The 13,938-nt window shown below is 48.9% G+C and overlaps 1 protein-coding gene across 12 annotated transcripts in view; it reads left to right on the forward strand.

Annotated features, from left to right (window-relative positions):
- AFAP1 (actin filament associated protein 1) overlaps positions 1 to 13,938 on the forward strand; it is a 198,263-nt gene that overhangs the window by 30,035 nt on the left and 154,290 nt on the right. Inside the window, exon 2 of one of the 12 annotated variants that reach the window (XM_077136321.1) lies at positions 270 to 463. The exons of the other annotated variants lie outside the window; for them this stretch is intronic. Within the exon in view, the coding sequence (XP_076992436.1) occupies positions 331 to 463 (133 nt within the window). The 5' untranslated portion in view covers positions 270 to 330. The remainder of the gene's footprint in view (positions 1 to 269; positions 464 to 13,938) is intronic. 12 annotated transcript variants of the gene reach the window in all.

Raw genomic sequence — 13,938 nt, forward strand, 5'->3', positions numbered from 1 at the left:
CCCTTAATTTCTCAAAACCTCGGTTTTGCCTCTGTAAAAAGTGGTGAGAACTGGGAAGTTTTGGTGAGAATCAAATGTTTGCAAAAGTTTCTTCTGGCTTTAAAATTCAGATTCTATTTCCTAAACCCCAGTTCAATTTCCTGATATAAATTTGTATTGAAAGTAATAAATGTCAGCACTTTAAAAAAAGAAGAAACAAGTGAACTATTTTCCAATTATTTTCACATTGTGAGTTACACTGCAAACCAAAACTGTTTTTACATCCCTAGGAGAATCCCTCCCTTGCCGCCACATGAGAAAGATGCTTTACTCCAGGGAAGGGCACGTTGGATGGACCTCCACCTACCCTGGGAGCATGCCCGTGGCGTGAACTTATCCTGGGAGCGTGCCTGTGTGGAAGGCCTGGCATCCAAAGTGGTGAAACGAAATTTAGGATGGCTGTCTTGTCAGTCTGGTTCAGAAAGTAGGAAGTTTTCATCTTTTGTGTCCCCTTCTACATCTGCTGAAAAGTAGCCCCCAGAGCGGCTCGAGCTCACTGAGAACGGCCCAGGGGGCCTGGCGATGCCCAAGAACCCCTTTGGGGCTTATCTGGGCACCTCGCTTCTGGGCACTGGCTTCCTCACCCCTCGCTCCTGCCCTCCCAGCTCCCCCCTCTGCCAGTAGAAACCTGTGGGTTGTTTTTATTTTTCTGGCACTCTTTGGCATCACATTTGATATTGCCTCTTATTGTTTAAACGTGTAGGTGTTAGTTTTCAGATAGGGCCACATGTTTGGTGAGAGCAGAGCTGTGTTCTGTTTCCTTTCTTTCGTTCCCTTAGGTGGTATAGCCTCAAGTATGTATGACTTGCCCAGTGTCGAGGGAAATGTCTTGCCTGCCTGGAGAGGCTGGGACATCGTAATAAGTGACAAGTGAGCACAGGAGAGTCTTGTTGAAATGCCTCATTGCCTAACCGTTCAGATGTACCATAAGCTGACTTCTGTTGAAAGAAAGGATCAGAAAGGGAAACTGACATGTATTGATTGTCTTTTCTGTGGGCTGGTATATTGTCTGATATTTTCACATATGGAAGCTTATTTAATTCCGTAACAATCCTTCAAAGAAGGTATTAGCCCCATTTTAAATTAAAAAACAAAAATTAAACATAGGCAGAAAATCAAGTCAGAAGATGATAAGAAACTTTGTCCGAAGTCACAGAGGTAGGGTTTGAACCAAGATCTTTGTTCAAAGTTTGTTTTCTTCTTACTCTACCAAGTAAGTTAGTCTTGAAAAATGACATTTTAGTATTAATGAAATTTAATATTCTTCTTTTCTCATTATTTACTGAATACACAATTGTGTAGGGTTTTGGAGTAGAGTGCTGAGTGATAAAAAGATGTGTAAGAGTATGTTTTTAAGAGGCTTAATAACATTACCCCATTTGCTTTATTCTTTTTCTCTTTGCTTATCGATCTAATCATCCATTTATTTATATGTCTGGCATGTGCTCTCATGTACTTCTCTGCATCATTTGAAGGTCAGTTGCATCGTCGTGGACTTTATCCAGACACTTGGGTATTTATTTCCCGAGAATACAGATATTCTCTCACATGAGCACGTGCGGTTATCAGCTTCGTAAATTTAGTATTAATGTGGTACTCATGGTATTGGACTTTTGTTAATGGTGCAGTGGCATCTTGTTTAGCATTGTCCCCCAGGGCAGTGTCTGTCTCGGGCCAGCAGACCTTTTACGTGCCAGGTCTCTTTGGCCCATTACAGCTGGGACATTTTTGCAGCTTTTCTTTGTCTTTGACGTTGAACTTTTTGAAGACTATAGCCACCCTCCGCTTTTGTTATTAGAACTTTCTACGTTTTGTGTTTATTGGCTGTGTCCTCATGATGGGACCCAGGCTGTGCCTTCTAGGGCAGAATGCTGGCCAGGTGACAGCTGTGCTTCACAGGCTGGTCCTGGAGGCAAACGATTTCCATCTGTCCCTTCCTTACTAGGTCAAGGTGCGTCCAATTTCTTGACTGGGTCAAGATATTTTCCCTCCCAGGAAGCTAATAAGCAGTCGACGGGATACGGTTTAAGACCAGACAGATGTCCTGACCCTCATAGAATTTCCCCTTCCATGCAGTGTGCACTGATAGTTCTTTTCTGACCCAGTTGTTTATGGTGACCATTTTCCAACACCCACACTGTCCTAATTTATCAGCCAGCTTTTATCCTTCCACGGTGAGCAGCACCGTCTCCTTTTCCGCTTTTTCTGTAGGTATTCTTTGTTTATTATTGGTATCAACCCCCTTGCTGCCATGGCTTGTCATTCATTACAGTCCTTAATTATTTTGGGGCCAAAACTGTCCCGTATTTGCCCAGTGGGAGCCCTGTGAGCTGGCTCCTGGGTCCTTGGGACTTGCCACTGTCAGTGCTTTTATTCATTTCTTATTTACGGATATTTCCTGCTGACTCTGTTTCTCTGGAGAACTGTAGCTAAGACAGTATCTAAGGTAGTTTCAAAATCACTTTGCCCACTGCAGTAAGCAAACCCAGTGAAAACAGTTCAGGGTTTTTGTAGACCCCTCCTCCCAAGAAAACTCAGTCAAATACTGGGGTTCATCCGTCCCTCCCTTCCTACTTCTCTTCTTCCCTCCCTCCTCCCCTTCCTTTTTCCTTCTCTCCCCTCTCCCTGTTTCCTTCCTGGGTGGCTATGACATTAATTTGAAATCCAGTCAGGTCAATTTGTTTCAGTTTTCTTTCAGTTTTAGTTTTTTCCCTTCCTCGTTGATTGAAGGTTAATTTTTAATTATATAGACCTTCAACAGGCCTTGAAAGCCACAACTGTACAAAAAGGCCGCCAAGTGCAGCGTCCTAGCCACCCGCCATCCCTGCCCCCACTCGCCCTTGGCAGGTACACAGCGCCTGTGTCTCCTGGTTTATTCATCCAATGTTTCTTTTCTTAAAGATAAGCAGACGTAGGAGTGTTTTCTTATTTTCCTCTGTCGTACTTTAAGGGTGGAATACTACAGATGCTGTTTTGCACCTTGCTTCTGGGGGAAGCAGTCGGAATCCTTTCACAGGGTCTTTCCCATTTCTTCTCAGCCGCGTAGTACTCCACTGTGTACCTCCAGCGTGTGCCCTGCGCTCTCCCTGGGAATTTCCCGTTGTAGCTAAAGCTACAGGGATTAGCTTGTTTAGTTATGATTATTCCCCTGAAATGACTTCGTGGCGGGGTGATCCAGTGAACGTGGGTGGCTCCTGCGTCACCCCGCCCTGTAGGGGCAGCTGGGAGACTGGCCATCCTGGCGGCTGTGCCTGGGGGCAGGAGGAGAGTGTGCCGGCCTGCCTCCACTCTACAGCAGTGTGAATAATGATTCCTTACGTTTGCTTCACAGTCCCCAGCACGTCTTAGAATCCACTATGTTATTCTCACAGCAGGTCTTTGAGAAGGGGAGGGCCGCCTTCATAGCGCCTGCTCCCCGGGGGCTTCGCTGGCTTGTTTCAGTGGAGCACCATCACTGAGGCCCCGGGCTCTTCTTCCCCAGAGCAGTGGCCTCCGTGTACCAGGGCTGTGCACCTCTCCTCTGCCCCATTCCCACCCCGAGGCCTGGGTTCCTTCTGGAGCCGCCCCTCTCCTTCCCCTGGGTCCTGGCGTCCCCAAAACCCCCCGCCTAGCCTTGTGCATGGGGGGCCTCCACTCCACCCCTCGGCACTGGGGTGCCCACCCTTCCAGCAGGTTTCCTTGGAAACAGGGGCCTCCCTGTGCTCGGCTGCTCCGGGTTGTCCTTGAGTGTTGGGTGAATGTCACTCTCATTATGGAAGTGGGACCTGCTGTGTGCCTTAGGGGCTTTTCTTTTAAATTCAAGCTGCTTAGGGCCATCGTCTTTTCTTCTTGTTTACCATTACTGCCATTCAGACTTGCTGGCCTCTTAGTATCCTTTAAATTCTGGTGGGGGTCCTGCATTCGGAGTTGGGAGCTGGTTTCTCCCTTCTGGGTGGCCACTGCTTTACTGTCTGCCCAGCAGGCCTCTTCACCTCTCCTGTCGTCTGGTCTCCATCTGTAGGATGGGGACAGTCATCATACTTGTGTCCTGGCTTTGGACAGGGCCACTTGCTCCCGAGGCTGCCAGGTCCAGCTGGGAAGGAGACTCAGCCCTCGTGTCAGAGTGTTTGGTCCAGGCGAGGCCAGGCTAAGAGCATTGGGGGTGACCGGGGGGCTGGGTGGGGCCACATTTGGCAGGACTGGCAGTTCAGGGGGGTCTCTTGCTATAATGGGGAATCAGGTAGGCCCCTCTGCTGGGGAGAGAACTGGCGATGGCGCTGTGGGACTCGGTGAGGCGCAGTCCCGTGGCTGGCTCTGCCACGTGTGCTGGGGTGGGGGCTTCCACGCCTGTCTTTGGGAACTGTGTCTTGGCCCAGTCTCGGCAGCCAGGGGGTCTTGGAGAGACAACTCAGGAGCCCAGAGGCCACCCCTCTGACTACTGCTGCCTCGGTACTTGTGGGTTAGTCTGGAAATGGGGGTAGAGTAAGCCGGGACTTTCCATGGGAGAAGCACCGTTTCAGGGAGCGGGAGGCTGCAGAGAGGTGGGCTGGCACTTCCTAGCCTGCCTGCGTTTGGGGAGGGTCAGTTCATTCGAGTCAAATGAAAACACCTACAAACTGGGAAGCACTGCGTGAACGAGTGTTAAATGCTGTTATTCCTAGTGTTATAATGTCTGCTGCAGAATGTGAGCCGTTCCCTAGATTAGCCAGTGGTTAAGAATCTGATGCTTTATTAGCACAAAAGACATATTTTGGGAAATGGCAAGGCCATCCGAAGTTTTGCTTCATGTAAATACAATCTTACGGTTGTGAAAAATAAAACAAAATAGAAGTTACTTTGGCTGAGAGATTTAGAATGGCATTGGGAGATCATTTTGAGGTTACCCTTAGGCAAACATCAGCCAGAGATCACAAACTGCCAAAGCACGCAAAACCTCAAGCCCCCAGTGTTCCTTAGAACCCTGAAGACACCCGGCTGCCAGAAACAAACCACGGGATAAAGAACTCAGTTAACCCTCTACCTGCAGGACATTGGAGCGCCTCACATATCCTCCAACCACAGATGGAATGTCTGATCTTCTTTCCCTTTACAAACCTTTGCCTGGAAACGCCGAGACAGGACACAACTCGGGTTGCAACCTGAATCGGTGCTTCCTTCCTGAATTGCGATTCTGAGAGCCCCCGAAACGCCTTTGTTTTCTTGCAGCTCAGTTTGTTATGTCTCCGTTGACGTGGTCTATAATCTTTGGTGTGTGACTGTTTAGCTCATCATTAGGTCTGAGATTCAGCCATTTTGTATGGAGCAAGAGTTTGTCCTTTTCTGAGTTCCCGTTCGTTCTACTGTCGTTGGACGTTTGCATTGTCTCCAGCTTTGGGCTATTACGAATAAAGCTGATATGCATACTCTCGTACAATCTTGCGTCAGTTTGAAGAAATAAGCATTTGTTTCTATTGGATATATACTCGAGTGCGTATGCACTTGTGTCTGCATATACACGTACATATGCTCACATGTGTACACATATACTGATACTACCTTTAGTGGATTCTACCAGACAGATTTCCAGGTGGTTCAGTCACTTTGTACTCCCTGCAGCCATATCTGAGAATTCTAGTCTGTTCACATCCTCACCAATAATGGTCAGGCTTTACTACCTAGGGGGAGGTGTTCTGGTATTAATTTGCATTTCCCTAATGACTAATGTGGTTGAGTACCTCTTCATATAATAGCAAATAGTATTTCAAAGTGCCTCTTGAAATCTTTTGCCTTTTTTTCTTTAGGATGTTTGACTTTCTTAGTGATTTATAGGCACTCTTTATATATTGTGGATATGGGTCCTTTGGATATTGGTGTTCCTAATATCCGTCGGTCGATAGCTTCCCTTCTCCATCTCAATATGGTAAACTTCCATGAAGAGAAATTCTTAATTTTAATAGGGTTCAATATATTAAACTTTTCTTTTAATGATTAGTGCTAAGTATCTTTATTTGCCCCCAAGAAGATAGTCTTTCATGTTTTCTTCTCGAAGCTTTATCGTTTTACCATGACTGTTTAGGTCTGTGTTTTATCTCAGCTAATTTTCACTTCCTGTGTGGTGTGGGAATTGAGGTTCAGGCTTCTCCCTCCGTCCCCCATAGCTATCCAGTTCACCCAGCACTATTTATTGAAAAGACCGTCCTCTCCCTGCAAAATTGTCATGAAACTTTTTGCCCCTGTAAATGTGTGGCTCTGTTTCTATTCTGCAGCTGGGACCTCTTTGTTCGTCCTTGCACCGATTACTGAGAAACCTATTCCTGCATTCCCAGTGGGGCCGTGACTCTGTCCTTTGCACGCCTCTGCAAGAGCACTCGTCCCACTGCTCATGTTGCCAGTGTGTGACCCCCCTCCCGAAGGAGAGCCTCCACAGGCTCCTCCGTGCCTGCTCATCTCGGGTTCTCTATGGCGCCTGGCTTGGTGTCTGGGCCGGACGTGGCCTGTAATCGATGCCTGTCCACTGAGCGAAAGAGAGGCCGGCAGAGACATTAGATCTGTACTATGACAAGCAAGTTAGAGGGATCTTTCTTTAAGACATTTGCAAAAGAAATCTTAGAAATACTGACCTGTTTCACAAATGGAGTTCAATTTTAGCTCAGAAAAGCAGCTGTGTGCCCGAGGGTTTTGGGATATCACTTTGTGACAGACGAATTTAATTTATTGTTGTTTGAATGTATTATTCTTGTCCAGTTTATTAGGCCTTTCTCCCAAATGGAATAGGTTTTCCTATAAAAGTCATACTTCCTTTTTGAAAAGTGCAGCCGTCATTTTATGGGACAATCTCCTAGTCATTTAGCCCCAAAGTTTATGTTGCAAGAGCCAACTCACTGCCTTAGGTTCCTGGAATGGAGCTGCTTTCTGCCCTCTCTGCCCAGGGGGCAGGAGGCACTGCACAGCTGGGGGCAGGACAGGTCTGCATGCTGGGGACAGGAAAGGTCTGTGAGTGGGGGAATAAGACAGGTCTGTGAGCTGGGGGACAGGACAGGTCTGTGAGCTGGGAAACAGGACTGGTCTGTGAGCCTTAGGGACAGGACAGGTCTGTGAGCTGGGGGCAGGACAGATCTGTGAGCCTTGGGGACAGGAAAGGTCTGTGAGCTGGGGGCAGGACAGGTCTGTGAGCCTTAGGGACAGGAGAGGTCTGTGAGCTGGGGGCAGGACAGATCTGTGAGCCTTGGGGACAGGACAGGCCTGTGAGCTGGGGGCAGGACAGGTCTGTGAGCTTGGGGACAGGACAGGTCTGTGAGCCGGGGACAGGACAGGTCTGTGAGCTGGGGAACAGGACTGGTCTGTGAGCCTTAGGGACAGGACAGGTCTGTGAGCTGGGGAACAGGACTGGTCTGTGAGCCTTAGGGGCAGGACAGGTCTGTGAGCTGGGGAACAGGACTGTTCTGTGAGCCTTAGGGGCAGGACAGGTCTGTGAGCTTGGGGTCAGGACAGGTCTGTGAGCCTTAGGGACAGGACAGGTCTGTGAGCCGGGGACAGGACAGGTCTGTGAGCTGGGGACAGGACAGGTCGGCATGCTGGGGGCAAGAAAGGTCTGTGAAATGGGGGAATAGGACAGGTCTGTGAGCTTGGGGACAGGACAGGTCTGTGAGCTGGGGATCAGGACAGTTCTGTGAGCTGGGGGCAGGACAGGTCTGTGAGCTGGGGACAGGACAGTTCTGTGAGCTTGGGGACAGGACAGGTCTGTGAGCCGGGGACAGGCCAGGTCAGCATGCTCGGGGCAGGGAAGGTCTGTGAGTGGGGGAACAGGACAGGTCTGTGAGCTGGGGGACAGGACTGGTCTATGAGCTGGGGACAGGACTGGTCTGTGAGCTGGGGGCAGGACAGGTCTGTGAGCCGGGGACAGGACAGGTCAGCATGCTTGGGGCAGGGAAGGTCTGTGAGTGGGGGAACAGGACAGGTCTGTGAGCTGGGGGCAGGACAGGTCTGTGAGCTGGGGACAGGACAGGTCTGTGAGCTGGGGGCAGGACAGATCTGTGAGCCTTGGGGACAGGACAGGTCTGTGAGCCGGGGACAGGACAGACCTGCGAGCCAGTCGCTCTCCGCTGCCGCGTAGGGCCCCTCACCCCCGGTCTGCACCCCTGCCAGCGGTGAACCCTCCCTGTGGGTTCTCATGCGAATCAGTGAGATAGCGTAAGTGAGAATGCTTTTATACTTTGACATTTTGGACAATTTCAAGCCCATATGCATTTTTGAAACGTATGTAATGTCATGTACTGGACATTTTTGCACTAATACTGCAAGGATATAGGATTTAAACCTTCATTACTTGTGAACATCACTGAAATGGAAGTCCTTGACTCATCTGGGAAGAGATGGAAGTATTTGGTTTGGGACAAATTTTACTTATCTCACCGTGCAGAGATGAGGTTCTCATTTACGTGATCTCATAGCACCTAATATTCACCTGCTTTATTTATTTATTTTAGAAAAATGACTTTTACACTTCCAGTGCATTCTGTGTGCCAGGCACGGTCTCAGGGCTCTGTAGGTGGGAGCTCTTTTAATTCACATCACACCCTTGATTATAGTTCTTGTTTTACAGAGAACTTAAGGTGCCCACGGTTACAGAGCTTTTCAGTGGTAGCAGTGGTGGTTCTGGGATTCGAACACAGAATCTGGCCCAGAGTTGAATTCTCTTAGCCACCACTAAAACGCCGCTTCCTTGCCACCCATCACAGCTTATTTTTTTTCTTCTTCTGCAAGATGAGAAGTTCTCTGAAGTCTGTGGGGTCTTGTCTTCTTTATTCATAATTCACTATTCTAGCACATAGTAGGCATTGCTGGCTGATTATGCAAGGATGCTCTAATTGTAATATCTCATCATTATCATCAAACACAATTCCTACCCATAATTTTCTTTTTTTTAACATTTTTTTATTGTGAAATATAGCATACATACAAAAAAAGGCATAAATTTCAAAGTACATTTTAACAAGTAGTTATAGAGCAGATTTCAGAGTTTGGTATAGGTTATAGTTCTATAATTTAGATCTTTCCTTCTAACTGTTCCAAGATACTGGAGACTTTAAGAAATACCAATATAATGATTCAGCAGTTATACTCACTTGTTAAATCCTGTCTTCTCTGTTATAACTCCTTTCCCCATGATCCTTCTCCCACTCTCTTTGGGGAGATTTGGGTTATGCCCATTCTAACTTTTTCATGTTGGAAGGGTCTGTAGAGAATATGGGATAGGGGGATGGAACTAGCTGATGTCCTGGAGAGGCTGGGCCCTCTGGATTTCAGGACTTATTTGGCCTAGAAACCATCTGGAGGTTGTAGGTTTCTGGAAAGTAATCTTAGGGCATGAAACTTTTGTGAATTTCAGATAGAGCCTAGGTCTTCTTTAGGGTTGGCAGGAATGGTTTTGGTTGAGGTTTGGCAAACCCTGGTAATTAGCAATATTTAGCTGAGGCTCACATAAGAGTAGCCTCCAGAGTAGCCTTCGACTCTATCTGAACTCTCTCAGTCACTGATACATTATTTTGTTATGTTTCTTTTCCCCTTTGGTCAGGATGGCATCGTTGGTCCCACGGTGCCAGGGCCAGGCTCATCCTGGGGGTCATCTCCCATGTTGCCAGGGAGACTTTCACCCCTGGATGTCGTGTCCCACTTAGGGGGGAGGGCAATGATTTTCCTTATAGAGTTGGGCTTACAGAGAGAGAGAGGCACAGAGTTGACTCTTAGGTATACCTATAGGTAGGCTAAGCTTCTCCACTACAGAAATAAGCTTCACAAGAGCAAGTCTCAAGTTCAAGGGTTTGGCCTATAGGCTTGGGAGTCCCTAATGTTTGAGATAATATCAGGATTTCCCTGATAGTAAAGCTTAATAGTTCTCATATTTTTTCTCCCATCCTTCAAGGAACTTTGCCAATACCGCTTAAATATCTGCTCAGCATACTTTGGGATGTATCCGGGTATTATGTTAAGCTATAAGAATTACAAGCCCTTGTTTCCGTTTGGGGCTTGGGTTGTTTAAATGAGCTCTCCAGACAGATTGAGTTAGATGTGCTACAGAAAATTTAGGTTTTGGACAAAATAAACCCCTCTTTCTTTGATCTCAGAGAGTAGGTGAAGTTCTAAAATATAGACAATGTCCTCCTAACCCCTGTATTCTGATTTACCTTTGCCCTGACTAGACCAACTTCGTTCTTATCTCTAATTGAAGCTTGGTCTCTTTTTCTCTTTCTTTGTCATAATTTTGTCATTGGGTCCTTCCAGCTCTGAGCTAGGGTGTATTTTCCACCCAATTTAAAGGACATTTAACTTTCTCGGTCCTGTGTGTAGAGTCGTGGCTTGACCTCTGGTCTTGCGCATCCCAGGTCCAGACATTTGTAGTTTTTTTGTCTGTTTCTTACTTTCAGAAGGATCTAAAATTTTATACCTTGATGTGAGGGCCATCTGAAGAAAGTATGGTAAGAAGGGATTATGACCTTTAAATTCAGTGCGGTATAAAAAGGAACAAATGGATTTCAGTTGCATTGAGCCCTGGAATTTTCCTGCTCCTGCTCTAGACCTGGGGAATAGAGCAGGTAGTGCTAATGCCTACTCCTGCCCGGAGTTCTCCCGGAGGTCGGGTCCGTCCATTCTGTAGATTATTTTTATAAGGGCTTATTTTGGGGGACAGAACTGGAAATCCCAGTGGCATGGCTCCAGTTGTCACTCCTGTTCTTTCATCTCTTATTTCGCCCCTGTTCTTTCATCTCTTATTTCACCCCTGTTCTTTCACCTTTTTCACTCACTCCTTCGTGTTCCTTCCTTGCATTCTGTCCCCTCCCGTTAGCTGATGCCATTTCTCTGGTGTCTTCTCATATCACTTGGAATTTCAGAGAAGTTTGTATTTTTCCTGTATGCCATCATATAAACAAACCAAGCAACTTGGATAGAACTTTTAAAGCAGAACAACTTTCTGCCTGATTATAAATGAAATACATGTTTGCTATAGGAAATTTGTCAGCAAAAGAGGGTGAAGAAGACAGGAAAGCTCACGACCAGAGAGAGCTGCTAACGTTTTGGTTTTATGCAGGAAGGGGCTCAGCCCGCGGCTGACTGCCGGCCGTGGAAAGGCCTGCCTGGGGGGGGCGGGATGGCGTCTGGGAACCTGGGCTCTGGAAGGGTTCCCGGCGCCTGCGCGGGGCTCACTGGACGAGACTGTTAGTGTGGTTTATGAGAAACACCTGCTTTCTTTTGGGGATTTTTTTTTTTTTTTTTGGTCCAAACTAGGCACAGGGTGCTCACTGACCAGCCCCCAATAAAACCCTTGGACATTGAGTCTCCCAGGAGCATCCCTGGTTGGCCGACTCTGTGGCTTGGGGAGTAAGCGTGTCCCGTCGGCCCCACCGGGAGAGCCCTGGGCGCGTAGGCCTGCTTCCTCTGGGCGCCACCCGGGCCCCTTCCCCTTGCTGCCTTTCCTTTGTGCTCTTTTGCTATAATAAATGGGAGGTGGTCTTGGGGACCTTCAAAGTCTATTCCTTTTTTTCTAAGCATAGATAAATATGCATATTTTTTGCTAAAATGGATATTATATCATACCCTTTTGAGATCTCATATTTTTTCATTTATCAAATATCAAGAAAGCGTTTCGCCGTGTCATTAAGTACTCTTTCAAAACATAAGTTATAGTGCTTCTAAGATGCACTTAAGGAGTACTTCACCTGTTTGAAATTGGACTTTGGTGTGTTTGTTTGTTTGTAGAGCTCAGGGTGCCTCCCTGGTTGTTTCCTTAGGATTGCTGCTTCGTTGCCTTACCTGCTCAGGCCAATGCCTTGAAATGGGCAGGTAGACGATGGGGACGCATTCACCCGCAGCTTTGAAGCGAAGAGAACATCCAGTCGAGGCCTCAGCACTGCAGTGCCTCCTGGGCAAGGTGGCCAAGGGCAGTGGTGGCCTGGGGCTGCCACCGGCGACCTGGACCCCGGGCAGCCCTGTCCCCTGGCCAGGCCATGGTGGCCTCTCCTCGCCTCCCCCTCCCTTCCCGCTGCCCTTGGATCTCAGCGTCCGGCTCTGTGGCCTCTTGCTCTCTGTCCCAATGTCCATCTACCTACCAGCCTCCCGTGTGGACTGACCCCTCCTGAGCGCCCCCCTGCCTTTGCTGACATCGCCACATCCTGAGGCCTGCTGAGCACGGGCCAGGCCCGCAGGGGTGGATTCGGCCGAGCACACGTTCCTCTGGGTCTGTGGCTCCAAACCCCACAGTCAGTTTTCCTTGGGGCAAGGGCTCAGCAGATGCCACTGTAGCTTGGTCTTGGCACAGCTGTCAGATCTTCCAGCCAGGAAGGGGGGGGTCCGTTCACAGCCCAAGCCTGAGGGCAGTTGTCTCATGAATCTTCTAGTCCTGGGTATCGTTAAAGATATTTATCCACTCGGTAAATAATTGGTGGTCTCTCGTCTTAAGATGCACTTTTTTTTTTTTTTTTTTAAAGGAAAGACAGAGAGAAGGAAGGAAGGAAGGAAGAAAGGGAAACATTTTTAAACATTTTCTTGTATTCTGTTTCTCCGTTTTTGTTACATGGGCTGGGGCCGGGAATCGAACCGAGGTCCTCCGGCATAGCAGGCAAGCACTTTGCCCGCTGAGCCACCGCGGCCCGCCCTTAAGATGCACTTTTGAGGATTACTGGGGCTGAATGACGTGTCATGTGTTTGTGGACTTTTTGTTTTCTTTTGCGGCTTATGTGTATGCCGTCTGGATTGAGAATAGTGCGAGATTCCCGTCTTTTGTCCAGATAGGCTGTGATTACTCTTACAGCCGTGACTGTGATCTCAGAGGAGAGACGTGGTGAGACTCAGTCTCCAGCCCACCACGGGCCCAGCGGGGCCCCCTGTCCGTGTAAGAGCTTAGGGGGTGGACTTCGGGGCCCATGAATAAAAGCACACCATCTTTATGTCCATGGACAGGTCCACCCTTAGAAAACCTAAACGGCACTGACCTGTGCACTGGGCTCAGTGCCTGCCCTGGGGCGGATCCTGGGGCATTCCGTGGAAGTCGGTGACAGTGGGCGCTGTGAGGGGAGTGGCGGTGAGCAGACAGCCTTTGTGCATACACTGCCTGATGTAATGAGATAAAATCTCCCCAAGGACGTATTTATGTATTTCTTGAGAAATGGAAAAAACTCTGATAATGTGAAAACCCTGATAAGCGAACGAAGTGTGCACAGGTCCGAAGGTGACTGAGGAGATGGTGGCGGGAGACCCTGTGCTGAGGGTGCCTTGCCGGGGTGTTGGGGTGTCCCGCGGCAGGTGGGTGCCCTGGAAGCAGAGTGTCCAGCTGCCCTGCGAATGGAGGGTGTCAGGAGCTGGAGGGACTCGTCAGCGCCTTGTCTGTCCTGTGTCCGGGGCTTGGGGTACCGGGCTGAGTCAGGCCCCTGTCTCCTGCCCTCCTCCCCCGGCTGCCTCCTGCCTCTGGCCGAGGCCTCAGGGTCGTGCCGTGGGTCCACGTGCGGCCGGGGTGCAGGGCGTGTGTGTGTCTAACGAGCCGGTTGTTCTTACTTTGTCATAGTTCAGTATTTTAGAGGAAAAAGGGTGCTCGTGGGTCGTTGCAGCTCGGTGTGTGCCTGCCACAGGACTGCTCCTGGCGTTGGAAGGAATCCAGACCCCTGTGGATGGGGTGGGGGTCTCGCACAGGTGGCCTGCCTTCTCACCTCCACTCTCACCTGGGGAACGGGAGCAGCGGCCCCAGGACGCCTCGTGAAAGGTGTGCGTGTCCAGAGGGCCGCCCGCCCGGTCCGGAGACTTTGAGTGCTGAAGGCAGTGGGGTGTCTGGGGGGCGGGGATTCGGCCTGCTGCCATTTCCTGTCGTCATCCTGGCAGCAGTCCGAGGGACAGCTTGCCTTGGTTTGCATTTTTGGGTGTTTGTGTGCAATTTATAAACAGTTAAGAAAAGGC

Source organism: Tamandua tetradactyla, chromosome 19, assembly GCF_023851605.1.
Source record: "Tamandua tetradactyla isolate mTamTet1 chromosome 19, mTamTet1.pri, whole genome shotgun sequence".
NCBI lineage: Eukaryota > Metazoa > Chordata > Mammalia > Pilosa > Myrmecophagidae > Tamandua > Tamandua tetradactyla.